The sequence below is a fragment of the Ylistrum balloti genome, unplaced genomic scaffold (genome assembly GCF_031769215.1).
Source record: "Ylistrum balloti isolate Yb309-2 unplaced genomic scaffold, AGI_CSIRO_Ybal_v1 Utg370268, whole genome shotgun sequence".
In the NCBI taxonomy this organism is placed as follows: Eukaryota; Metazoa; Mollusca; class Bivalvia; order Pectinida; family Pectinidae; genus Ylistrum; species Ylistrum balloti.
This window is the reverse complement of record NW_026782209.1, coordinates 630,369-657,964: the sequence shown is the minus strand read 5'-3', so window position 1 is coordinate 657,964 and position 27,596 is coordinate 630,369. Positions and strand designations below refer to the sequence as shown.

The 27,596-nt window shown below is 34.6% G+C and overlaps 1 protein-coding gene across 1 annotated transcript; it reads right to left on the bottom strand.

The window, feature by feature from the left end:
* Nucleotides 1–355: 355 nt before the first annotated feature.
* LOC132552700 (homeobox protein Nkx-6.2-like) lies at nucleotides 356–22,636 on the bottom strand. The gene is made up of 3 exons (XM_060216893.1): nucleotides 22,198–22,636; nucleotides 16,499–16,671; nucleotides 356–541 (listed from the first exon to the last, which is right to left on the bottom strand). Exons 1-3 carry the CDS (start codon nucleotides 22,634–22,636, stop codon nucleotides 356–358), a joined length of 798 nt encoding a protein of 265 aa, XP_060072876.1.
* Between the last annotated feature and the right edge of the window lie 4,960 nt (nucleotides 22,637–27,596).

The window sequence follows — 27,596 nt, the reverse complement described above, 5'->3', positions numbered from 1 at the left end:
AGTGCAATATATTGTCAGTTCACACTAAGCTGGGCTTCATTGTTTCACACGACACAAACTGTAGTGATAGGTGAAATGCACTCCACGACCTCTGAGATTCAAATGATATCGTTTTGGGTTTTGTTCATCATAGCACATCGAAGATGTGTACAGTTCGTGACTATCCTTGCTCTGTATTCCTGTATTCATTCCTTTCATCCTAAGAGATGAGTAAGGAAGCCTCACCGCTTCATCAGTACCTAGTGACGTATGTATCTACGTCACTTCACTAAGCACACTTACATTACGTCATCAAAGGAAGTGTACTATGTCGTGAACGGAACCATTCCTAATTGTTATTATGGCTATTTATTACCTATAAACCTTGATGATCAAGGAAATCGTCCAGCCTATCTTGCATTTTTCCATCATCGGACCCATCATCCTCCATGTCTTCAGAATTTTCATCCATTTCCTCTGCTTGTTCTTGCTTTTTCTTTGCAGTTGCCATTTCAGCAGCATGCTTTTTGCGCCATTTTGTGCGTCTGTTTTGAAACCACACCTGCAAAAATACATTATAGAAGATACATTTTTTGCTTTGGAAAATAGCATTTGCTAACGAAGATTTTAGTTTTTTCGTAAAAAATCGTCATCGGTTTCCAAGCATTGCGTAAATTATTAAATATACATAATGTTTCATCTACCGAATACAAAGAGGAAACATCGACAGGGTATCATATACGGTAATAATGTAATAAAAACATGGTTTTATTCGGACAATTCGATGGGGTACATCAAAGCCCTTGAGGGTTACTTGGTACACTCGTACACCACTTGGCGAGAATGGCTTTACTGAGATTTCTATGGGTCGTTCTCCATTGACAGAAATGATCCATTAAATCCAAAAGATGCTTCTATTAGCGATGAAATATACTGAAGAGGTCGGAAAACGACCTTTGGAAAAATAGACATCCAAATTTTACGAGGTATAGAATTTGAATTTTAAGTTAGGACCCAGGTGCTAGCACATAAATCCTTTTGTCTGTTTGTCTATATGGGAGTTAGCAAACGGATCTATTGACAATAATCGTATAAAAGAGTCACTGAAATATTTAAAGAAAGATTAAATGTGTTTTATTCGAAATCGAAGAAAAATAGGATATTTTAAGATACTGTTAAATTGGACTTTTAGAATGTAACAAAGCTATGAAGGTAAAGTAGGAAACGTTGTGTTAATACCGGGTGTTAAGTCAGTCCGTGTCACGAACGAACACAGCGATTAAATCTCCATTTTATGTCCACACAGGATGTTGACATTCTCCCATTATATCACACACTAAATAATTCGTCCTGATAATTGTGTTATCTCCCCTGAATTGCCTCCCTTGATTGTTTCTTTATTTGTCTTTTTTCTTTATTTCATAAAAAACCTGACTTTCATTATCATCTTTATGTAAAATAATGAAACACATATTTATATATGCTATAAATCTAAAGCATAATTAATATTTAGATCCACAAATAACTCCAACAAATTTATATGGGTTTCTGTTTTTTTTTTTAATCGGATTATCCTAACTGTAGTAATCTAAGGTATACTTTTGTTAAATTCACATACATAAACAAGTTATTCTTTACTTCTGTTTTGGAAATAAAAAAAAAACTATAAGTAATGAGACATTGCTGTAATTGTCAGGAAGTAGAAGAGAATTCGTTCATAGGAAAATGTGTACAAAAACTGCCATGTAATAAGATAGGCAGCAACTTAAGTGTATATAGATCTGACAAAACCGTCATATGACGCCTTGAGGTTTGTCAAACATCCTCTTTAAACCTTCATTTACGACTGTGTAAAACCCTCATTATTACATAAGATATGTTGCTACGTGGTTGGTACATACATGTAGATTTAACAAAATCAAGGTTCTAAATAATTTTAGGAATGCGATATGGTTTTCTGTATCCAAGACATGTTGGAATCAGCCACTGAACGTGGAAGTCGGAGTTAATTGTAAAGTAAAAACACTCACAAAACGATTCGGTGGGACAATTTGTAGGGGGAAAGATTGGCATTGTTTGTCTGTTCTCGGAGGGGATATAATGAGTATGTGTATATTGTTTAGAGAGCCAGTTGTCCCAAACACCAGTATGAGAAGCATTTTCTCCACCCAGACTCCGGCGGCAGTTACAGACGACGGGCCGAGCTAACTGACTAATGTTTTTACGATATGTTGTAACGGAGTTAAGGGGATTTTGTAAATCTGTGAGAAAACTCTATTCACGGACAAGTAATTTTACGATCCCAACGAATGGAGAGTTTATATATGTTTTGCTACAACACGATTCGCTATGTCTAGATGTTGGCGGCTTTTATCAGTTCTGCGACAAGATGGAAGCCCTATCATCTGTCATGAGTGTTTGGTAGTTTATATATATATACATATCGGTTACTAAGACCATTGAGTATACAAACATCACGAAACAACGTATTTTGATAATACTTACTTATGTATGTGTGGGCAACGAGAGCGAAAAATAGTTAACGGCCCAAAACAATATATCAGTGTCACGCATCATTGGAAGTCTATGTGATTGGCGATGCGCGCCGTACAAACATTTGTAAAACCCTGACACCGAAAAAGCGTCTAGCCGACAGTGTCGTCAAACTCCATGTCGGGGAAGGGTGATGAAGACAAACAAATCATTAAAAGCAAGCTTTTCGCCGGTAATAAGTTCGAAAGGTTAAAACAAAAACTACTTAAAACATAAATAAACACTTTCTGCTGACGAACTGCACGAGGAAAGGATACCTGATATATGTCTTTAACTTTCGGGGAATTCCAAACTTGGGTAATAAGTTAAACATTTGCATTACAGCTGACATTTTTCCAGATAAGCAGAAAAAAATACCAGAACAAAATCTTATATCAAACTCAAAAATCGATGAAAGAGCGATTGAAACAACCCAGCTAGGAGCTATGGTAAGATGAAAAACAATACTATTTTTACCTTTGATGATGTGCATGGAGAGTAAGACCAGGTATTCAGGAAAATCTATCTGCTTCATTGATAAATCTAGACTTTTTGTTGGACAACGAAATAATGAGAAGATATCGACTATTTTTACATAATAAAATAACAAGCTACTAAAATTGTCACGACGAGAAATTTACTTTTTTCTTCTTCTAAATACAACATATATAATTAAAATATTAACGATCACAAGTAGATATATTGACGGATATCTTGACTTTATTGAAGTAAAAAAAAACCTAAATGAACGCAAAAAATATTAAAGCGTTCTCTCATTTGAAAAATCTGATTTTAGATCAAAGGCAACATCTTTTGTCGCCACTGTTTTTTGTGAGACTAAACTCGATTTTCTTTGGCAGCTTTTAGTGATGGTTGATGAGAGAATAGAGAGTTATTCGATAGAGATAATAATGAACACATTAAACGGTTCCTCGTTTTGCCATTAGTTTCCAGTTGAATAAAACCCAACTATTATATGTACTTGTGTTAAGGGGTGCCTATATGATGTACATTACTTGAACAGAAAGTAGACGCCATGATCGTGCAGACCAATAGAAAATTGACCATTTTACCATCAGCTACTGGATGTGCTGTACTGTTTACCTAATTAAGCGTGCATTGATTAAGGCATATAGGAAATAAACCCAATTGAATGAACACGATCAGGAAAAGAGAAATTAATTCAAAAATCGCATCAAATTTCATTAACGCTCATAGAAACACATAGTTGATACGAAAGGACGTTTGGGTCGCGTTGCTAGTGACGTTAGGAAGCCCCAGTAGTAGACCGCCTGTCCAGATCGTGGTGCCAATCAATGGCGACAAACGAGCCATCAGGAACACTAAACCATCGCTCAAACTCGGAACTGAATATCGCCTATACAATGCTATAAATCAAGCCCTGGAAGCTATTGTTGCGTCTTGAGGAGCTTGTATTTCCTTTACATCATAACATTGAAATGGCTGTGATTCACTGCTCATTTATTAAGTGGTAAATGTATCAGAGAAGTATATCAAAGCAGCAGATTTCTGGGAAACCATGAGTGCATTGGTGCATGTCGGCCATCAATAACGCTTGAGTACACAGAATTGTCTCAGACAGACAAATATCTGTGGGTATATATACACACACATTATGACACTGAGCTAATGATTTGAAATAAATCTACTCAATCAGCTTATAACCAAGACATTTATCATCCTTGTCGGAGGGAGTAGGATAGAGTGTTGTGACAGCCAAGACAAGCCAAGTGGAGCATACTTATAACCACTTACATAGATTTACATTGCCCACAATTCCTTCGTAATGAAATAGCTTGGTGTTCATTGTACAAGCGATTGGATATTTCTGTTCAAACTCCTACTTCCGGTTCAAAAGTGAGATTACCGCATCAAGTGCTATAAGTGTTCATAGTATTTCATTTATAAAAAAGCTATTGGAAATGTGACTTTTTACCTGCCTAGCAAACTCTAAATGTGACAAAAATTGTGTTTATTTACTTATGAATTCAGTATAATTTTACGTTTTAGATCACACTAATTAACACAAAAGGAGAAGTAACTTCAAATAAATTAAATCTGCGAACTTTTACATCTCATACACAGTCATCTGAGATCTTGTTGGATGTCAAAATACGGCCATTCCAATAGCGGACAGGGGCACTATTCATACTCATCCACTTTCACGTGAAAATACAGAGAGACTGGGAACATCTATTTTAGTATACCCACATTGTTTGGATATAGATATAGATATACTCGGATGGTAACACTTACCGCACATTCGTTTATACCACACAGCGTAATATATATTAAATATTGGTGATAAGTCAATGATGTGATCCACATATTAGCTGTGATGTAATAATAAATTAATGATATGTACCACCAATTAATATGTAATATAATCATAGATTGATGATGTGATCAATGTATTCAATTCTGATGTAATAACAAATTAATCATGTGATCCACACAATTAGCTGTGATGCAATATATATATATACATGTATCAATCACATTTACGGCTCACTAAGATGTAAATGGATATAAGTTAATAAAAATCACGTGTTTATATATTAATTAACACGATTATATTTTTAATACTAGCTGTTGAAGTAATTCTTATATTTTAGTTACTTATCATTGAATTTTTCCAGTATTTTATAAATCTGTGATAAATACACGCCATCATTTATACTAAATCACGTAACCCATTTCTATAACTCTATCCTCGTCATCACTAACGCTCGAGTAGAGAGCCAGACACAACCCATAAGAGATTAAAAATACCAATTATATTAAATGTTACGATTTTCCAATATATGCCTAATCTAACACACCGAATAAACGAATCCGCCCAATTTCAAAATGGCACCCAGCAGCCAGAACAAATTACGAATTAAAATCTCAGTATTCTGGGTCGTTTAATGTCGCTGATTCTGGAACTGTTCGGCGGTGAAGGTGATTACAAGTCCTATTTCCCAGAATGCAACAAAAAGTTGTGGACTAGATGCTGGTTTATTACAAAGCGACAATGTGTTTCGTGAATGGCGGAAGGTGTGACCGAATCACACCATCTGTGGGTAGCTCCTACAAATGGTCTTTGATGAGCGAATAAAATCTAATCGCCTGAACTTGATGTGGGAATGAAGTCAAATCCGCGGAAACCGATATCACATAAAATTTGTACCTGAGGGACAGAAATGCGTAAATGTTTGTCAGAAGCAGCTATGAAAGATACAGATGTTACAAGGAGTATATAAATGTTTTGTAATGCACAGGATCTCTGCTATGTTGAGTATTAAAACTGTATTGTCAAAGACCCTTTGAGGGATCATTATAAAAAGCTGGCTGTTTTCTTTAAGTGTGAAAACATTAATTCTGTATAGATTTTATAAACAGTTTGATTTGAATAAACATGTCTTAATTAAGTTAGAAACCGGTTTAAATATCAATGTTGGAGTCTAAAGTTGCATTTCGGCTATAGAGAAAAAGGTCGCAAAAGCACACAGCTTTGTCTTGGCAGGGACACAAGCGACCTCGTGAAGAAGCAGGCCCATTGTCTGGGAGGGTACTCTGGGGACCCTGCTAACACCCTTCGACGCCGTAACGTCTTAACTATGATGTTTACTGGCGATGAATAAACAATCACACAGGATAATGCTACATAAAAGGGATTTTCATCGAAAATTGGTAGCATTTTATTCATTTGATTAAAAGTCAAAGAGGTTCGACAAGCAAAAGTGTACTTTAATGATTTCCTAACACAGTGGGGCGTCCAGTATTCTTAGTCTGGTCGACGGTAGCTACTGGCCAGTGCGTTGGGCGTCCTGTCTGGCGGACGGTAACTACTGGCCAGTACGTGGGGCGTCCCGTCTGGTGGACGGTAACTACTGACCAGTACGTGGGGCGTCCCGTCTGATGGACGGTAACTACTGGCCAGTACGTGGGGCGTCCTGTCTGGTGGACGGTAACTACTGGCCAGTACGTGAGGCGTCCTGTCTGTCAGACGTTAACTACTGGCCAGTACGTGAGGCGTCCCGTCTGGTGGACGGTAACTACTGACCAGTACGTGGGGCGTCCCGTCTGGTGGACGGTAACTACTGGCCAGTACGTGGGGCGTCCTGTCTGGTGGACGGTAACTACTGGCCAGTACGTGAGGCGTCCTGTCTGTCAGACGTTAACTACTGGCCAGTACGTGAGGCGTCCCGTCTGGTGGACGGTAACTGCTGGCCAGTACGTGGGGCGTCCTGTCTGGTGGACGGTAACTACTGGCCAGTACGTGGGGCGTCCCGTCTGGTGGACGGTAACTACTGGCCTGTACGTGGGGCGTCCTGTCTGTCAGACGTTAACTACTGGCCAGTACGTGGGGCGTCCCGTCTGGTGGACGTTAACTACTGGCCAGTACGTGGGGCGTCCTGTTTGGAGGACGGTAACTACTGGCCAAGCATGGTCAGGATATTCAATTTCCCATTTCTTCGAGTCAACGAAGTTGTTCACGTAGGTGGTTAGGGGGTTGTAAAAGTCTTGAGACATGTTTTGTCTTGGGAATCACTGTGTTTCTATATCACATATTTGTTTTTCCTTGGTTTACGACATCTTAATACGTATATTTTAAAATCGTTTTTGTGCCAAACAAAATGGGAAAGTACGTATAGTTTTTAATGGCACTCCAGCACAGTCAACAAATGGATGTCGTGGTTATTATACACTATATCGCCGTGGTTTTATAACGTATCCCCAATGTCTGCTGGCTCTAACATTTCGTTGCTGAAATGTCTACTAATACAGATTCTTGCTTATCGAGAACTCAGACAATATTTAGAATTACTACACATTTCCATTGTTGTGTTCCAAGAATTCAGACAATATTCAGAATTACCTGAAGTTTCTGTTTTTGTATTTTTCAAGAATTCAGACAATATTCAGAATTACCTTAAGTTTCTGTTTTTGTATTTTTCAAGAATACAGACGATATTTAGAATTACTTCACATTCTATTCTTGCATTTCAAGAAATACTTTTATTATGTTTATAGAGGTATCCGTTCATATAACCATGCACGTGAGGCAGTTTTACACAAATATGTATCAAGTTCAAGTTTTATTATATCTAAATGCAATTCAGCAAATAGGCACAAGTACATTATATACGTAATTATCAATATATATATATATGTAATGTACAAGATGGCGGAGGACAATTCTATTCAAATAGACACACATATATATTAGATATAGCTAATACATGTAGTACGGGCCCCACTTATATAAAACATCTCAACTTGAGAGTTCCTCAAGTCGAGATTTTCCTCAGCTAATATATCCTCAAAAAAGGCTTGTATAAAATTTTCTCAAGGAACAGGAGGAAGGCATCGGCTAGGATTTCCTGACATTCCTTGAGGAATTTTCATACAAGATATTTTCAAGGAGATTTTAGCTGAGGAAAATCTCGACTTGAGGAAATCTCAAATGATATTCCAAAATAATGCTTACAGATTTTTTTTCTTTTAGCAGTAGCGTATAACATATATTTACCCAGTCTGTTTCAGGATTAACACTTTTACAGGTAAATAATTATAGTAGTATATAAACACTTGGACGTCTATAATAGTACTTTTTTATGTTCGTTTTTTTTTGTTAAATCAGAATATGCTTGACAAAGTAGTACACAATGTACTTCATCTTCGACGTCATTTTTATTACACAGTGTACATACTCTCTGCCGTCTTGGGGTGTTATTATAACGCCCAGATTCTATGTTTAGAGTGTGTCCTTGCGTGCGAAATTGACTTAATAATTTTTTAACTTAAAAAATAATTGGTTTTGTCAGATATAACTGGGTGTAAAAAGTATCAACAAGGTGTTTGTACAAATGACATTTGGAAGAAGCATCAAATGCACTGCGTAATTTTTGAATAAATACATCATGGACACGTTGAGCATATGTTTGCAAAAAATGATTTCCATTTTGTATATATTGGCTATTCCAAACATAGTTAAAACCAAAACTGCGTAGTGCATTCTTAATTCGATAAAATTAATTTTATAATTAGGGTTTCTTATATTCAATTCGATTAATGCGTCATAGCATGCCTTTAAAACACAGTTACCAGAATTAAAAAAAATTAACTAGTAATTCATTATGTCTATTTTAATGAATATATCCCTGTTTCAAAGAAACCCATAGAAGTATTGACATTTTTCTTATCCTTTAATATGTCTTTGAGAAAACGAAGGTGGACCTTAATTTGTGGTGATATATTATGTCCCCAAATTCCACACCCATAATTCAATATACATGGCACGTGTTTATCGTACAATGACATTTTAGTTTCCGTATTCATTTATTTTCCTTTATAGTTGATAATATGCTTTCTGTCTTGGCATGCTATGTCAATGTTCATCTCCTAACAGTCAGTTTGTTGTGTTATAGTCTCTAGTGTAAGTAGTGTTGTACCAGTTGATGTTTCATTATCACGGTCAGCAAAAGTGTAAGACATCCGACCTACCTTTATTTAATTCAGCTATATATCGTGGGTCTAGATAGCCACGACATTATTAACATAGTTATGTAGACTATCAGAATGTTATGTCACACAATTATCCTGGGTATCACTAAATGTACATGTTATTGCATGGACATGTTTTCGTCAACTTTCTACTGGAAAAGAAATATTTTTACGTCATCTATTTATTTTGAATCGCAGAAATACAGCTACCCAAAATAAAACAACAATACTTATTCATTTATCTATCTATTTATTTATTTATTTATCTATTTATTTATTTATTTATTTATTTATTTATGTATTTATTTATTTTGAGTGCGGAATTAATCAATGTGCTGCAACTGATAACATATAATAATGATAATAATAAAATGAAATGTAAACTTTAGAATATCCTAAAATCATATTTTTACCTATGTGTTAATTGATAATCATATGGAATACATAATACATAATAAACATACACTTGATACAGAAGTTGGTGGTGATATATTTTATATTAAAGGCTTTGAGAAGACGCCTTTAAATCGATTGCACAATATTTTCTAAACATTTAATCTAAAGTTGTATTGAGTTTTACCACAATCTTTATTATTATTGGAATTCGAAAGGCTCTATAAAGATATATTCCATCCTTATTGGCGGAGTTTATTGTTTATAAGGGGCGATATATCGCTGGAACGACTTTAAAATAATCTCTGTACTTATTTACATCAACGATAAGCTTTCGAGCATTACCTATTAAAGTATATGATATATCATCCCGGGATAAACATAAACCTCCAAAATATCTATAGGATTCGATTTTATTATCACTTTATGAAAATGGGATCGTGAAATGAATGATTTATTTCACGTGGTTTATATGTCGGGTAGATAAAAGTTTGTAGGTAGTCGAACAGGTGGTCGCCAATCTCTGCTATAAGCTAACATTGTTGTCAATCATAATTCATATATATACATACACACACAAACATATATATATATATATATATGTAAATAGTATTTTGAAATACATTTTGATTTAAAAGATATTTCGATTTCATTAATTGTTTTATTCATTTTAATACGAAGAAGACTTGGACAGAATATAGATTCTGGTTGTACAGAAATAACAATATGTTTACAAGAAGTGCCCATTAAATGGAAATATCACAATTCCCAATGATATTCAATCACCCCAAATATGTTAGCCAATATGTTTCCACTTTTCACAGATAATACTTTTAACTATTTGGAAAGTGATAATATTTCATTTGATGAATAAGACATGAGCCAATAAAGTTTTTCATTTGTTCGTGATAATTATCTCTTTATAAGTAATTATGTAAATAAAAATGCAACAAAGTAAATCAAAAGAGAAATTAAAATCATTGAAATAAATTAATGTGAACAAATTAATGTACTTAATTACAAAGATATATATTTAAATTTCCAATAATGCACACGATACAAGTACACCCATTGGTATGAAAAGAACAAACACTAAATACGAAAATTGAAAATATTTTCAACTTTTGAAATAAAGTTTAAGATTTTTTAACGGTGAAAAACAGAATCAAACTTCAAGACATAGGTTGTTCGGACATCCAATACGGTTCAAGTAAACAAAGTTCACGTGTCTGAAGGATCAGGCAGAATCGTGGTCAACCGTTATTATAGTGATAATGGAAACGGAGATAAAACACACTTTGATAGTCCGTTACGGCATTAGCGAGTTACTTCATTTAATTGGATATTGGGGATTGATGGTGCCTGTCCAATCGTGGTCAATGAAACACTAGATAAGGTTAAAGGATTCGGACAAAGGTGCTACTGATATCACCATACCGGAGATTGGGGTGGGGCACACCATCAAAGCATGCCGACCTTGCTCTCGTAATCACGGACTTACCCAAACACTGGTTTGATAATTGTCAAGTGGACAACGGTCAGATGTTAAGAAATGACCAGTATTGTCAAGGAAAGTCTGTTTCCATATGGGTGTTTCATTCATGTTTAACATCACACGAATTTTGTGTGAATGGACATCATCTTCTACAAACGGTGACAATGTCCAGTCCTAGCCATGTACGGGAGATTAAAGAGATTTCGGCCAATACTGAGCTCATGATAGACACTTCACGTAATACACCGAAAAGGATTCCGGCCACAAGTGTGGACTAAGCTGGACAAACACAAATACCCATCAACACGGCCTTACTACGGTACATCATTTCCTGTTCATTCAGTTTTAAGGAATTTCATACGAGGAATTTTTTCAACAACAACCGGACGCTTGAATGTTTCTAAAAAAAAATTCTGAAGTATGATATTGATATAACCTCTCAAGGGATTCTGTGAAAGGTTCCACATTCCTGTTAGTATTATCACGATACGATTTCTTATTATCAATCCTCATAAGATATACAAGGCTATGTTAAAATTTGAAAAAAACATTCACTTAATATCTTCGTGATTATTTTTCTTCAATTTAATAAAAGCATTTCGAGCTTTGAATTTCTTTAAACTAAAATGATTAAAAGTGCGCGAAATTAACTATGTATGTTTGCTGTGATAAGATAGACATTCTCATTTCGTGATTTTTACAAATATTGGAATATTATCATAAAGTTAAAACAAATTCGTTCCTAAAGATAGAGTATTTCCTCTCTCTGAAATCGACATATATGTTCAATTAATTATCAATAATATTTGTTTTAAACAAAACTATGCTTTAATGAATATTTAATGACGTTTGTTGTTTTATTTGTAAAAATAATAAGGATGATATCGTTGGTTTCTTTGGGACTTTCTACTTTATATTATTGTAACGACGACGAAAATGACAATGATAAATTGGAGGCGGAATATCTGTGAAGAAATTATCCATGCTAACTACCACCTAGGAACATACAGAGTCGGGTTCACGCTTCAGCGGGAGAGTAACGCTAGAACGGTCAGAAAAACCAGACGCATTCAAAGCCAGATTTATTTATTTACCAAACTAGAATTTGTTTAAATAAATACAAATACGGCAACACTGAGGTTATTGATGAATGTGGCCCGGCACGTGTTATCTTAAGTTCCTTCTGGACCATGAGGTCTGCCTAATTATACCAATTATATAGAAATTAAGCATCATTTGGTAATGTAAACATAGCTCTCTAAGGGACCTTGTTCTGTTTGATGAGAAGTACACGTGCAAATTGTAAACACACGTGTTAAACGCTCCTACACATAAGGAATATAAAAGTTTAAGCATTTCTCGTGATCATAGTTGTTTCACATAAACTTAATATGTTTCCATCATTGTATCTCGGATTTAAGGTCTTAATTGGATGTATTAACCCGATTTATCTATCCTCAATCTGGTTTCCATCCCCAGTTGTTTTCTATCCTCAGTGTTAGTCTGGTCTCAGTGTTAGTCTGGTCTCAGTGTTAGTCTGTTTTCTATCCTCAGTGTTAGTCTGGTCTCAGTGTTAGTCTGGTCTCAGTGTTAGTCTGGTCTCAGTGTTAGTCTGTTTTCTATCCTCAGTGTTAGTCTGGTCTCAGTGTTAGTCTGGTCTCAGTGTTAGTCTGGTCTCAGTGTTAGTCTGGTCTCAGTGTTAGTCTGGTCTCAGTGTTAGTCTGGTCTCAGTGTTAGTCTGGTCTCAGTGTTAGTCTGTTTTCTATCCTCAGTGTTAGTCTGGTCTCAGTGTTAGTCTGGTCTCAGTGTTAGTCTGGTCTCAGTGTTAGTCTGGTCTCAGTGTTAGTCTGTTTTCTATCCTCAGTGTTAGTCTGGTCTCAGTGTTAGTCTGGTCTCAGTGTTAGTCTGTTTTTTTATCCTCAGTGTTAGTCTGGTCTCAGTGTTAGTCTGTTTTTTTTATCCTCAGTGTTAGTCTGTTTTCTATCCTCAGTGTTAGTCTGGTCTCAGTGTTAGTCTGTTTAGTCTGTTTTCTATCTGTTAGTCTGTTTTCCTCAGTGTCAGTCTGTGTTAGTCTGTTTCTATCTCAGTGTTAGTCTGTCTAGTCTGGTCTCAGTGTTAGTCTGGTCTCAGTGTTAGTCTGGTTGTTAGTCTGTTCCTCAGTGTTAGTCTCCTCAGTGTTAGTCTGTTTTCTATCCTCAGTGTTATCCTCAGTGTTAGTCTGTTTTCTATCCTCAGTGTTAGTCTGGTCTCAGTGTTAGTCTGTTTTTTTATCCTCAGTGTTAGTCTGTTGCTATCCTCAGTGTTAGTCTGGTCTCAGTGTTAGTCTGTTTTTTTATCCTCAGTGTTAGTCTGTTTTCTATCCTCAGTGTTAGTCTGGTCTCAGCGTTAGTCTGGTCTCAGTGTTAGTCTGTTTTCTATCCTCAGTGTTAGTCTGGTCTCAGTGTTAGTCTAATTTCTATCCTCAGTGTTAGTCTAGTTTTTATCTCCAGTGTTAGTCTAGTTTTTATTACCAGTATTAGTCTAGTTTTTATTACCAGTGTTAGTCTAGTTTTTATCTCCAGTGTTAGTCTAGTTTTTATTTCCATTGTTTGTCTGTCCTGTTTTGTTGGCTCTATCCTATGAGGTGAATCATGTTTGTGTATGTGTTACTTCTGTAGTTTTTATGTACTCATTGGACATTGTATTGTATGAATGGATTTTGTTTGTCTCATATACAGATATTTTGAGATTGCAGCGGTTTTGCGTAAGTGGTAGGACTTTGTTAATTTTGTATGCTTTTTATTTCCGTTTGTCGTACGTGTGTAGTACACGATCATGTGTACGCGTGTAGTACACGACACACGATCATGTGTACGTGTGTAGTACACGATCATGTGTACGTGTGCAGTACACGATCATGTGTACGTGTGCAGTACACGATCATGTGTACGTGTTTAGTACACGATAATGTGTACGTGTTTAGTACACGATCATGTGTACGTGTGTAGTACACGATAATGTGTACATGTGCAGTACACGATCATGTGTATGCGGGTAGTACACGATCATGTGTACGTGTGTAGTACACGATCATGTGTATTTGTATAAATACAAGTTGTAATAGGTTTTATTATCTAATTTCATATATTTCTCCTTCATTAAATTCCATCTAAACCATTCGCAACGAAACAAAAAGAAAAAAGATCAGTTTTCATTTCAGTTATGTTATGTAAAAAGCAAATAACAACAAAAGATGACTGAAAACTAATTCAGCGAGTAAAAGAGAGTTTTATCTATCCAATGGCTTACTTGTCAAAAACAGGTCAGAAAATCATTGAATTCAATGAAATAGTAACTTTTTCTGACATTTTATGATTGGCAACGATAAAGACGTCAAACGTTATGCACTTTTTGTGTTAGAATAACAATACATGTAGGTTTTGTAAGGCGCTACCAAACCTTCCCGTACGCCTAAATAAATACTTACTGTTATTTTGAACGGACCTGGAAACCGTATTGACAGTTAAGAGGCCATATGGGACAAGAGGGTTGGACTTATTGACACGTTGAGACAATAAACACCTGTACGAGAATCGGTAAAGAAGATATAAGCTGAATCCTTGAAAATCCCCCGCCATTACAAGTGATGTCAGACTGTTGTCTATTTCCCGCCGGAACAGGAAGTTAAGCCGTGCACCAAGCCCCAAGACGTGTTAACACATTAATCATAATTAGAGGTCGAGCGAAGCACGTTCTGACGATCGCGAGACAATTGATCTGGAGGGTTTGTAACAAGAGAATTCAGGGTCCCTCCCTTTCCATGTAGAGGAGAGGATTTCCAATTAATTAGGCCACAATACAGGATTTTATAGCCAAGTAGACAGCAAACCCGTCTAATAATAATACTTTACGTCTGGTCTAAACGGCGACTCACTACAGAAGAACCAACTGTCACTGAAACAAATCCAGATATCGAACCAGGAAATGATTATCATCGAAACAGTTACTGATTTCTCATTTATAGCAAAATAAAGACGAATTCACATCATGCCTTAATATCATATCAAGTTCTTCCTAATATTAAATTAATACATATTATTATCACACGATTGCAGTATTCTATTTAAAAAAGTGAAAACAAGCATATTATGTCAAAGAAAATATTTTTTAACGTGACATCATTTCCAATAATGACCGCGGCGAAACGCGTCGTTTACATTCGATAAAGTGATTTCTCACCAAAACCAATAAACAAATGCAGAACTTACTATCGGTACTATTACAACATATCTTTCTGTCCTAATGATTCCTATATAAAACCTAACACATTACGCTATAAGCCGATTCTGAAGATACTGACACAAGGACCTATGTATAGAACGAAATCCTCTCAGTGATAGATCTTCTTTCCTTCAATGACGCTTTGTCTAGGGATGTCAGTATAAAGCCACTGTGTTTGATCAGATACCTGTAGGTGTTTGGCATTTCATTGATGTGATATAACATCAAATAATGGTAATTTGTTTAATCAATTAACACAAATTTGTTGTCCATTATCGAATTTCGTGAGTTTGTATGTAAACAGATTGCTGAAATGTCGGTTCTGTCGATACATTTGGTCCAAAGTCTGTAAGCGAATACAACCTGCGACAGCCCCGTGGCCTTGCCAGCAGGGGCCATCGATTGGTTAGGGACTCGGAGGGCACCTGCCAAAGGGGACAGCCCGTGCGCGTGCTATATCAAACACAAGTTGGGAACCCCGCGTGCTGGCGTTATGGCGTTAATCGGCACAGATCCTCCTAACCCATCAGACATGTGGAAAACAGGACAGAACCAACAAGTGTGTCTTTGATAAGCCTACATATTATCTTTGTAGTGTTGTAAGTTAAGGTAGGGGGCTGCATTAACTTACATGTATCGTGCTGAATAATCAAAAGTTGCCTTACTCTCTCATTACTACTCATTGTATTAATTACATAACGGCCGGGACAGTGGGAGCCTATAGTTATCAAAATAGTTAGCATGGTCGTGAAAAATAGAAATATATGTATCATTGCCTGGAAATTATGGCTAACTTTGAAAATCCCTTTAATTCAGTTTAGATGTATCTTGAGTATTATCAACAATTCTATGTTGTGTTATAACCTAACAGCAGATCGAAATAACAAAAAAAAAAAAAAAAAAAATCGTTTTGGATTCTTCCATTGAAAGAAATATATTACATTTGTGGGTAATCCTGTGGAATGAAGTTGTGACAATTGGCGGTGTCCGTCCGGATGGTGTACCGTCTTATATTGGTTTAAGACTTTTACGTGTTGAGAAAGTATTTAAGTGAATGTAGTTTATCAACAGAAGTCAGTAAAGGTCATATCTATGACTGGTCCACAGCCGACCACTATTTGTTTAGTGGCCTGTAGTGGGTCAACACTCAACCTCGTTTGACATTTGTCTACAATGAAACGTTTCAAGCATACTTTCGGAAATTGATTAAATACTCAAGTCTTTGTTTGAGTAATATACTCTTAGCAATAAGGAAGTAAGACAATTATAATTACAGACAAACAGACAGACATATGACAATAGACGGACAAGCGGACAGTGGCCTACCTTGACTTGACTTTCTGACATCCCTAAAGCGTACGCAAGTCGCGCGCGCTCAGGACCCGCTAGGTACTTCGTCTGTTCGAATGTTTTCTCTAGAGCAAAAATCTGTTGCCCAGAAAATGTTGGTCTCGTGTGTTTCTTCTTTCCATCCTTGTCCACTACTACCGAACTGTGACCTGTAACAGAAAGATGGTATTGTAATTGGTCTTTCAGATGCCAATACTTTCAACCAACATTCAAACCCAACAGTTACTCCAAAACAACCATCACCTACCACCAAAATTAAAATTATCTAAATCCAATTACGATCTATTGGAATAATTGCTATTTACTGCATCAAAGATGGACGTCCCAATTCAAACTCCTGTTTATAACCTAGTATTCCAGGAACTAGTGCACCAAAGGTGGACGTCCCAATTCAAACCCCTGTTTATAACCTAGTATTCCAGGAACTAGTGCACCAAAGGTGGACATTCCAATTCAAACCTCAGTATAAAACCAAGTATTCCAGGAACTACGTTCATTCTCCTCAAATAACAAACAATTTCCTGAACTAAAGGACAACATCACAAAATAATATTAACATCTAGGACTTTCTAGCCCTTCAGAATCACAGACTTATTTTCTTAACCAAATTAATCCTCTGTATGTAACCAACTGAATTTTCTGAACTAGTGACTAATGTCACAGCTTAACCCTGACCTTTACTGTCGACCATTTTAGATGTTACAAAATAAAAAAAGACACGATACTTTAAAGATTAACATGTTTGTCTTAAAATAAAGAAGAAAATCGACCGGAACACAGGTTTCCAGATCCCAAGGACAACATATGATGAAAAATATTAATAAATCATGTAAGATAATAAAGATCTGCTTCATTGCAAGCCTAGAATAGTTCACTGAAATGTACGCAATTTTATTAATAGAAACAATTGTGCCGCCAGTCACTTTCAAACTTGTGATCCGGAGACTTTGAGACGTCCCTTGTGTAGTATAGAATTCTCCTGATCACTGAAGAAGTTTTAATATCTTTGGTACGTATATAACGATATTAGTTACAGTAAAGTGACATGTCCAAATAACGTATTAATATAATGCGTTTGACTTAGAAAAAAGTCAAAAGTCATAATATTCATATTTGTCCTTTTAAACTGCACAACCTCTTTATAAAGTCACCATTGACCCATTAAACTCTCTTAATAAAGGGCATTAACCACGACATCTGATGAAACTAATGACGTTATATCGAAGTTGTTCTGGCATTTCAATGTGGCTTATTAGCTGCTTAATTCAATACCGATTTGAACAGTTCATTATCAGTTCCATATTTCCTCTTTTAAAAGCCATTTAGGTCCCAGTTAATCGCATCTCTTTACAATGACATTTAAAATCGTGTATTGCCGAATCAGTTCGATTCCATTTGAGACGTAAACGGACAGCCCCCACCACCCACCTTTTCCACAGACTGTATCAGGACAAGGACGATGTTTACTCTGTGAGTGAGAGACGTTGATAGTTGTGAGAGACAAGATTAAAGATAAATACCCTAACACTGCCGTTTACCATTAAATACATCGATTGCCGTCGTGGCTCACAGACATCGCACTGTCAGGAATACATATCTACATATTAGGGAATGAAATAGTCTGACAGTGTTAACATCAATATCAAATGTCTGTCTGATGATGGAACGACACCAGTCAGGGAAGAAAAAGAGGAAGAAAAACGAGAACATATCATTTTTGTAGTTAGTGAAAACATGTTTTGCTTTTTTAATGTCGAAAATTAAAACACGAATAATTTTGAATATTTCATATTTACTCAATTCGACAGGTAACATATTATATCAGAAATGTTAATGGTTTATGTCAACTTATATCATTTAACACATCGTCACCAAACTTGTCTATAGAAACGATTTCCACACGGATATTAAAAGCCAGCGAATATGTAAATATCACAATTTTTTAAGACATAAATTAATTTTGGTTTTATCCCACTTTAAATTTAGATATCCTATTTCCGGATCCTGCTAAGTGTATACACGTCATGTTGACGTCGGAGTAGTATAGGTTCACTTCACTAAATTATTTTCGTAACGATTATGACCAGGGTAGTTACCAAACACGTGTCAATTTCCCAGGTAACTGTTTACCTGTAGTAACCAGGTGGAAAATTAATTACAGGTACAAAACAAATACACCTCCGTAATCTCCTGCGACTGACACTGACCATACAGTCCATAAACCTGTCAGTCATTTATTCTCGTGAAGAAATCGGCCTCTATAGTAAGTTTTCCTTGGTATTTAAAACATGAAAACGGCCGAGATTAGCTAAAATAACATTGAATTACCATCGCTACATCAAACGAGAAACTGTTTAGGGGTTCAAAACGATAGTTCTGGACAAAGAAAAGTATAAAATATCTTGGAAATATTTTACGGCAAAAACATTTTAAGCGTTTGAAAAATAATAACAATTGATATCAATTCAGTCTCGCATTAACATTCACTTTTTTGTATTGGTTTTTACAATAAAGTTTATTTTATTTTTATGTTTTTCCTGTTTACAGAAATATGCATATCAGCTAAATGTGCCGACGTTACAATCTAACAGAGAAATAAATCACAGATGTGAAAACGATTTTATTGTAGAAATATTCTAATTTCAACTCGAAACAAAGAAAAATACTTAACTAGCTGTCTTCAACACTGAGTAAGTCGTTATATTAAAAGATTGACAGATATATTTCATTTGTTGGTGACGAAATATCTGCGAAGCATTTGGCAATACTATTAGGGGCTGTAATATTACGATTATGTTAACGGCTGACAGTTGTTAAAAAAGTTTAATACATATTTGTGTTTACGGAATTTATATGTGAAAAATGCACACAAGATATTTAAACAAGAAAATAATTTGGTTTTATTTTTGCATGGTGTATGGAAACAGAGATAAGAATGAAGGCATATAGCCGTACAATACTGTATTTATTCAGCAATAGAATAGAACATTCTTTGTGACATCTGGCTTACACATTAGGACATCTAGAATAGCTTTAAGGCGAACAACTATGTTGTATCATAACATAATTATTTGTGTGTATGTGTGTTTTTTTTAAATGTAGTTGATGGTGCCAAGTTCGTTCAGACATACATGAACACGGTATACTTCTATTTGCCAATTTACGAGGCACTACTTAGTTAGAGAATTCAGTGTTACGTAGACTAAAGTGAAATCTAAAATAATGATAATAAAATCTCGAATGAAATTTGTGGTGTGTAAATTTTGGTTGTTTTTATATGTAGATACAATTCCGACTGATATCAACTGAAAAGGAATTCTGACCCTTTTTTCTTGATAAAACTGGTCCTTGTGTATGAGAATGATTGTGTTGGAGTGGCTTTGACAGTTGGGCTGTTCAACTTTATGTCAGATGAGATTCAGTACGGTGATTAGAAGGGTACTTTATCTGGTGTTTGTGTGAAACAGTCTTTAATTGTTGTTGTCTAAATACGGGACGACAAGTCTATAATCACCCTACACTTACACCTTGTGTACCGTTAGGGACGAGACTTACCCGGGAACCTCGTGGCTACCCCGACAACCAACCCCGCCGACTGGAATCGGACCCGACTCCCCCATATATATCTAACGACATAAACATACCACTTAACAGATCCTCACCAGCACTTATAGTCCTTGTGGATACTTACATTTTACATGGGCACTCGACACTTAACATTCATACTAAAGTACCGTGCATAACAGATGTTCTTTAAAAACAAAAACCCTAAAAACCGAATATTTTGTTTTTTAAACATTTGATTTGCCCCAGAAAAATGTTGAAATATCAACAGAGTCTATTCTATAAAATTGCGTTTTCATAGTTTTAAACACATGATTCTTCTTTTTCGACTTTAGAAATTTATCAATTAATCAATCACAAAATTTGGTTAAGTAGATTCGTGTTTTATCATTTTTGCTCTCATTGAAAACATTGGACGCGGCTAAAAACATCACAATCAACAACCAATTTTTAAACCGCTAATATTAAATAAACTTGCATGATAGAATAAATTTTGATGAAAGACAATCAGTGTCCGGCGAAAAATAGTCATTAGATCTGCTCGTTTCAATTTTTGAAGACAAAGAACAATTCAAATCTTCTAAACACTTTCTTGTCGTTTTTTATATCGGGAAAATCAAAGGTGTATATCATAGATGATATAATCTGATGCTTTGTTATTTGAAATTTGTTTGATATGTACAAAGTAATTAGTGTTTTAGGTGGTTGGTATTTAATAAAGGTTATACAGTATTGTATTTTCTTGATATTTTATCTCGTAAGAAAAAAAAGTATTTTTTTTGTAAGTAAATATTTTCATATACAAGTTAATAGTGTTTTATATCTAAGTAATATGTTTTATATGTAATTTGATAGTGTTTCAGTGGGTAATATATTTTATTTTACGCCAGTAAATAGTGTAGTGTTTAAGTAAGTAATAGATTTTATATGTCAGTAAATAGTGTTTCAGTAAGTAATAGATTTTATATGTCAGTAAATAGTGTTTCAGTAAGTAATAGATTTTATATGTCAGTAAATAGTGTTTCAGTAAGGAATATATTTTATATGTCAGTAAATAGTGTTTCAGTAAGTAATAGATTTTATATGTCAGTAAATAGTGTTTCAGTAAGTAATAGATTTTATATGTCAGTAAATAGTGTTTCAGTAAGTAATAGATTTTATATGTCAGTAAATAGTGTTTCAGTAAATAATAGATTTTATATGTCAGTAAAGAGTATTTCAGTAAGTAATAGATTTTATATGTCAGTAAATAGTGTTTCAGTAAGTAATATATTTATATTTTATATGTCGTCAGTAAATAGTGTTTCAGTAAATAATAGATTTTATATGTCAGTAAATAGTGTTTCAGTAAGTAATAGATTTTATACGTCAGTAAATAGTGTTTCAGTAAGTAATAGATTTTATATGTCAGTAAATAGTGTTTCAGTAAGTAATAGATTTTATACGTCAGTAAATAGTGTTTCAGTAAGTAATATATTTTATATGTCAGTAAATAGTGTTTCAGTAAGTAATATTTTATATGTCAGTAAAGAGTATTTCAGTAAGTAATAGATTTTATATGTCGGTAAATAGTGTTTCAGTAAGTAATAGATTTTATATGTCAGTAATTAGTGTTTCAGTAAGTAATAGGTTTTATATGTCAGTAAATAGTGTTTCAGTAAATAATAGATTTTATATGTCAGTAAATAGTGTTTCAGTAAGTAATAGGTTTTATACGCCAGTAAATAGTGTTTCAGTAAGTAATAGATTTTATACGTCAGTAAATAGTGTTTCAGTAAGTAATAGATTTTATATGTCAGTAAATAGTTACAAGAATGTGATGGATTCCTAAGGACTGGCACTTAGTCACAGTTAGATTACATAATGAAATGTTTTACATTTTGAAATAATTAATTAACAAAAATATACTTGTACAACAAACTCGGCTTTGAAAGACACCTAGTTTCTGCAATCTGTTTAACAATTTTTTTCACTCCTTAAGAAAATATATCGGTTTCAGGGACATTCTGTAGAAACATACACGTACCACTTGCGCTCTGTGCAAATCCAAATTATGAGATATTTAAATTTTTTTCTGAAAACTATTTTGGATGTTGTCATCCCAAACTCACCCGAAGGTCGCCAGTTGCTACCGTTTATAACACCAGGCCAGTAAATTGGAGGTCGGCCCGGAAGTTCCGCTAACTTTGGCAGTCTTCCTTGCGAATTGAGGTACATTCCGGCCGCGTTCAGTCGAGAAAGTCCTAAAGCTGCCATGCTGGGGCGACTGAGGATGTCACAGATTCCATGAGGTGTACCATTCCATGACATGTGTTTCTGGGTAGCCTGCGAGTACCCGGATTGAGTTAGCATACTAGATGAGGAAGCTGGGGCCTTCATTTCCGTCATGTTATGAAGAGCTGCCAGTGGAGGACTACTTAATACAAAAGCAGGCTGACCTACCCGACTGTTTTCCATTCCCATATTTAGTAAGTTAGCCATGGTGGTGGGACTGGGGTTGGGATGGTATCCGGAATTCCCGGACCCTTCACTGGAACAGTAATCCAACATAACAACGTCCTTTCGGAATTAGACACAAACTGTCCGCTGATTGAGGGTTTAGCAGATGGTAGAATCCTTCTTTATCCGAAGAAATTTGTAAGGAAGACGATAACAACCGGAACCGGACAAATAGGAATACTAATAGAGGTTTGTTCTCAAAATAATCCTTTAAATTGTAGTTAAATATTGAAGTCAATGATTCTAAACCCAATAATATAGAAAGTCTCCGAGTTAATTTAGTAAAGTATAAATATAAATACACGTGGTATCTATAGATAGATTTATGTCCTGCATCATTATAGTGTCCAGACACTTAACGCTCTCGTTCGCCATGTTGACAACATTTTAGAGAATGTCGGAATGATTTAAGAAATGTTGTGATATCGTTGTTGTCCAATGGGTCGTTTTGAAATCTATTTTTGCACTTTAGCCCTGTGTTGGCCTTCACAGTACGACTTGCTGAAATATCCAGCGGATCGGTACTACATACATGGTATATATATCAAACGTTAGTTTCCCTTATCACCACCAATCCGGTATCTTCACAAGTTTGTATGGTGCTGTAGGAATGAACGGGAGGCAACGATCAATCACATATTATACAATGATTAATCACTTTTTAATGCCAAACAGAAAAGTCCCTCCCATACTGACTAAACGCGGCATGCGATTGGCTTAGCATCAAAGTTACTCGCACAGTCTTAATCGAAGGCGCGTTTTGATTGGCCAATCTCTGCATCCATTCTTGATAACGCGGACCTAACAGTAGCAAACCCTCTGTGATAAGTATATGGAGGATAGATTAAAATTAAACGGTCCCGATAGTACATATCAATTTCATGTAGACATCCATATCTTCAGTTTTTAATAATGACCCCCAATTCCTTGAGTGTTAAGTCTTACTTCGGGTGATATTAAATTGACAGGATGTTTTATCTGGCTGTGTTACTTACGTGCGTCTATAGGGAGCAGAGCCGTGTAATTATCTCTGTAATATCAACAAAGTAATAGAGTACGACTCAGCACGTGTTCGATATTATCCGACTAAAGGTTACGGCAATAAAACGCTAACCAATAAGTCAACAGAACGGTCAAGTGTCCGTTAATAAATTTATTTACACTGATAACGTAATGATTAATTACCTTGTACCAGACTCTGTAGTATTGAATTATAGTAAGAATAATTCGTAAGTATATTAAATATTTACACCAGATCTCAAACAATTAACTTCCGCTTTACATCTGTGTATATATAATGAATCTATAAATACCTTTATTAAGAATACGCACGTGCGGGAAGTCCATCTCCAAAAAGAAACAGAGCTTTAACGTCAATTTTATTATTATTTATTTTTAACAATATGTAAAAACAAGTTTGTTCTTGTTCCTTGTAAGAATTTCTTTCATAATGAAATAGCCCAAAATAACTGGAGTCATGGATCTGTGATGTAGTGTAATGTGTAATTTGGCATTTGTTTTTGATCAATATCAACTACTAAAGAAGTCATTTCAGCTTATTATCACTTTGGCTTTTATAGATCGGCATACTTGTGTCACTGACAAGAATTTATCCCAAAAGATTTTGTGCTGTTTCCCAACCCAGCGACATTTTTTACCATTATATCTTTTGGTAAATAATGTTGTTTTAGGATATCGTTGGCATAAAATATAGTATCATTTATAAAATATTTTTGATAATGTACATAATTGCTTTTAATAAAAATTGTATTATATTGTTGATTAAGCCTTACAGCTCATTAGTAAAACAGTTAGATACATAAGAATACAATGCACATGTACAATATCAGACTATCTTAACATACTAAATATTCAGATATTATTTAAACAATCTTACATTGTAGAAGACGAGAAGGGGAAAAAACAAAGCCAGACTGGTGGTCAGTTGAGTACATATAAGAGTATAAGGGTATAATAGGACAAATATTAATTGAATAGTGCCAGACAATATAATTGTACAGGAGGTAATTGGCAGAAGATACATGATAATTAAACAGCACATTAGGCTTGAAAGATTGAACGTAATAATAAATTCGATTGTAAATATTTGACTAGATAACTGAGTTTTTCCTGTTATTTATTGTAACTAATTTGATATTCAAAAATGAAAAAAAAGTTTGCTGATCAATTATTCAAGACCCCAAGAAGTTGAATATGTTTTGGTGTAAAAAAATGAACTAATATTGCCTTATTTTAACTCACACAACGAATGTTTTTTTTTTGTGTCAACATACCCAATTTCAGAATTCTAAACATGACGTTTAGATGAAGAACTATGGTCAAGATAGATAGTGATGGGATGGAAGAAAGATTGGGGTAGAAATGAACAATGTAATGTGACCTTAAATTGCAGTATGAATGTTCATGGTTTCAGGACAATATTTAAGGCAGTTTTATATATATATATAAAAAAAAAAAAACACAGACTATAACTTTGAATTGTGCAGACTGTAGTTTAATTCATTGTTTGGCTATACTGCATTTAAATCTTTACTGGTATGGAAATGGTTTTATTTCTAAACGTCATGTCAAGTATAAATTCCATAGCGTAGCAACATATGCAATGCCTAATAGATTAGGTTTGTACTAAAGCGGTACGTCATGTACATCAGTATTTTCAGTTTCTCCAGATAAATTTAGACAGTTGCTACATACAGATGCAAGACGATGTATTTTTGATATGTTTTGGTTGTATAAATAAACATATAGATGTATTGTATATATCTGTCTCATTTAAATAGCAGTCAAAACAAATTACAAGATATTACAATATGATCTGGATTCACAAATACCTGACGCACTATTTGTCCGGTATAACTTTGACTGTATCAACAAAAGACATATACATGATAAACACTTATACATATTAAATGTAGATGGCAACAAGATGTAAATTCATTTTAATGCAACACACATAAAGCAAGATACAATATCCCTGTATATTCACTTTCATTTTAAGTGTTATATATATCCGAAATTTTATTTTAAAAATATGTATGTGTTACAGATTTTGAAAAGAAAAAAAAAACAAACACGTTTATAACTGATCATATTGATGATATTGTAATCTATACCTAATATACATTATCTAATAATTTAATTAATTAGTTTTGAATTACAGCGAAGTACATTATATTCACTTAAATATAAAGCAATATTCATATAATATAAATACAAATTGCAACGAATTCATATTAAATACGAAAAACTCATAAAAATAAGTATCAACGAATTTAGTCATGACGTATATAATCAAACATTACAATTGATATGAATTTTAAAAATGAAATCATAGACACAAACTATAAATAAAATATCATTAGCTATAGAAAATACAAATCACACTGTTTTACAGTACAATCATCAAATATCGGCAAAATACCACGAATATCACACAAATTGTACAAGATGGAATTATATACGATGAAATGAAGACCATATTAAAATCATCAAAGAATTAAAGTACCCGTGATTAATTAAAAATATCTAAAACGTTCTTGGTGATGTATTTTTAAAACAGGGGTTGGCTTTATCAACAGAATTGACTACATCTTAGTTTAATTCTGTTAGGACAGAGTGATAAACTAAAGATACCATATTAACATATTAATATTGTCGTACATTTTCTACCACTAAAGATAATATTCTAGGATTGCTTTTCAAGGCGAAAACGTGTTTTTGCAACTTTCTTTCGTGTTTTCTGAAATGAAAAACATAATCGCTGAAATGTATTTGTTTTGATACAGGCTTATCATGAATCTGAAATAACTTTTGGACTTTATGATGAATTGGAAAAACAAGATTTTGTTATTTATTTGATACGAGAGTTGCCAATGTCTACACGTCTGTTCGATATACAACACATGTATGCTTCACGCAGGGTGTGATCTTCTTCAAACACGGACAATGTCGGAAAGCCTTTTGATGGAGGAAAGATTGGACACAGAGCAGAAATAGAGTTCTGATCCTGTGTATAAAACCCAAATAAAATATCCCGTGCTTTTAAAAGTATCAGATGTTTACGTATTCCGGGACGGGTCGACAGTAATATAATTTATACTTTCTCATCTGTTTTAATCTTCTTGTTCATAAAACAATTTTAAATTTTCAATATCGGTATTTTACTATTGACTGGAGTTTGGAAGACGTTTAAGATTCTCACGCCTCTGCTTATAAACCTGTCACAGACTTATAATTGATGACAGTATAATTCCCAGAATACATATTGGCCACCGTTTTACAATAAAATACAACATTTCTTTATGTGTTAGAGTGGTTTCCATGGTAACTTAATGATTCTGTGTTTGAGTGCCTCACCCTTCCCAGTATGCTCACTTTAACTTTACATTTACTAAAACCTGCTACATTGTGTTAAGACCATGTCGAGTAAAGCGCCTCTCGACCTATTGTACCCACTGTGACGGACATGATATAAATACCCACAACGCCTCATCAATTTCTAAAGTTCATGTCATTCTTTATCACATTCTTATCAAACAACCGGTTACCAGAAACAAGAACACACTGATTCTTTTAATGGTGTGATTTTGATTAAATTTATTTGATTTCGAATTTTGAATGACATGGTCCAATTCTTTATTGTGACTGGAACTCAGTAGTTTTTCATTAACTGGACAAAATATGTCTCATTGATTTTCTAACGCCAGTACAAGACGAAGAAAAATGACGATTCATAGCTATAACAACATCAGGAAAAATTATTCTACAATAGACTTGTGAGCTGTATCACATGTGATATGTATACAGTCACAGTAGAACTATTGACTTGATTTTAATAGTGTTATCCTGACGACACAGTAATTTGGTTGATGTATTTCAGCATTAACAACATCGACGATAAACCGTGGTGCTAATTCAACAGACCAAGGCACCATCACCAAGCTGTATAGATGTGAGAAGTGAACAGTATTTTCAATCCTACGTGGCTTTT

Bases quoted from the DNA above. Each gene is read 5' to 3' on its own strand.
- LOC132552700 (XM_060216893.1), bottom strand. From the start codon at position 22,636: ATGTTGGATTACTGTTCCAGTGAAGGGTCCGGGAATTCCGGATACCAT. The intron at 16,672-22,197 runs GTGAGTTTGGGA...TTTCTGTTACAG, and splicing joins TAGCAACTGGCGACCTTCGG to GTCACAGTTCGGTAGTAGTG. The intron at 542-16,498 runs GTAGGCCACTGT...GTATTTTTGCAG, and splicing joins TGTCAGAAAGTCAAGTCAAG to GTGTGGTTTCAAAACAGACG.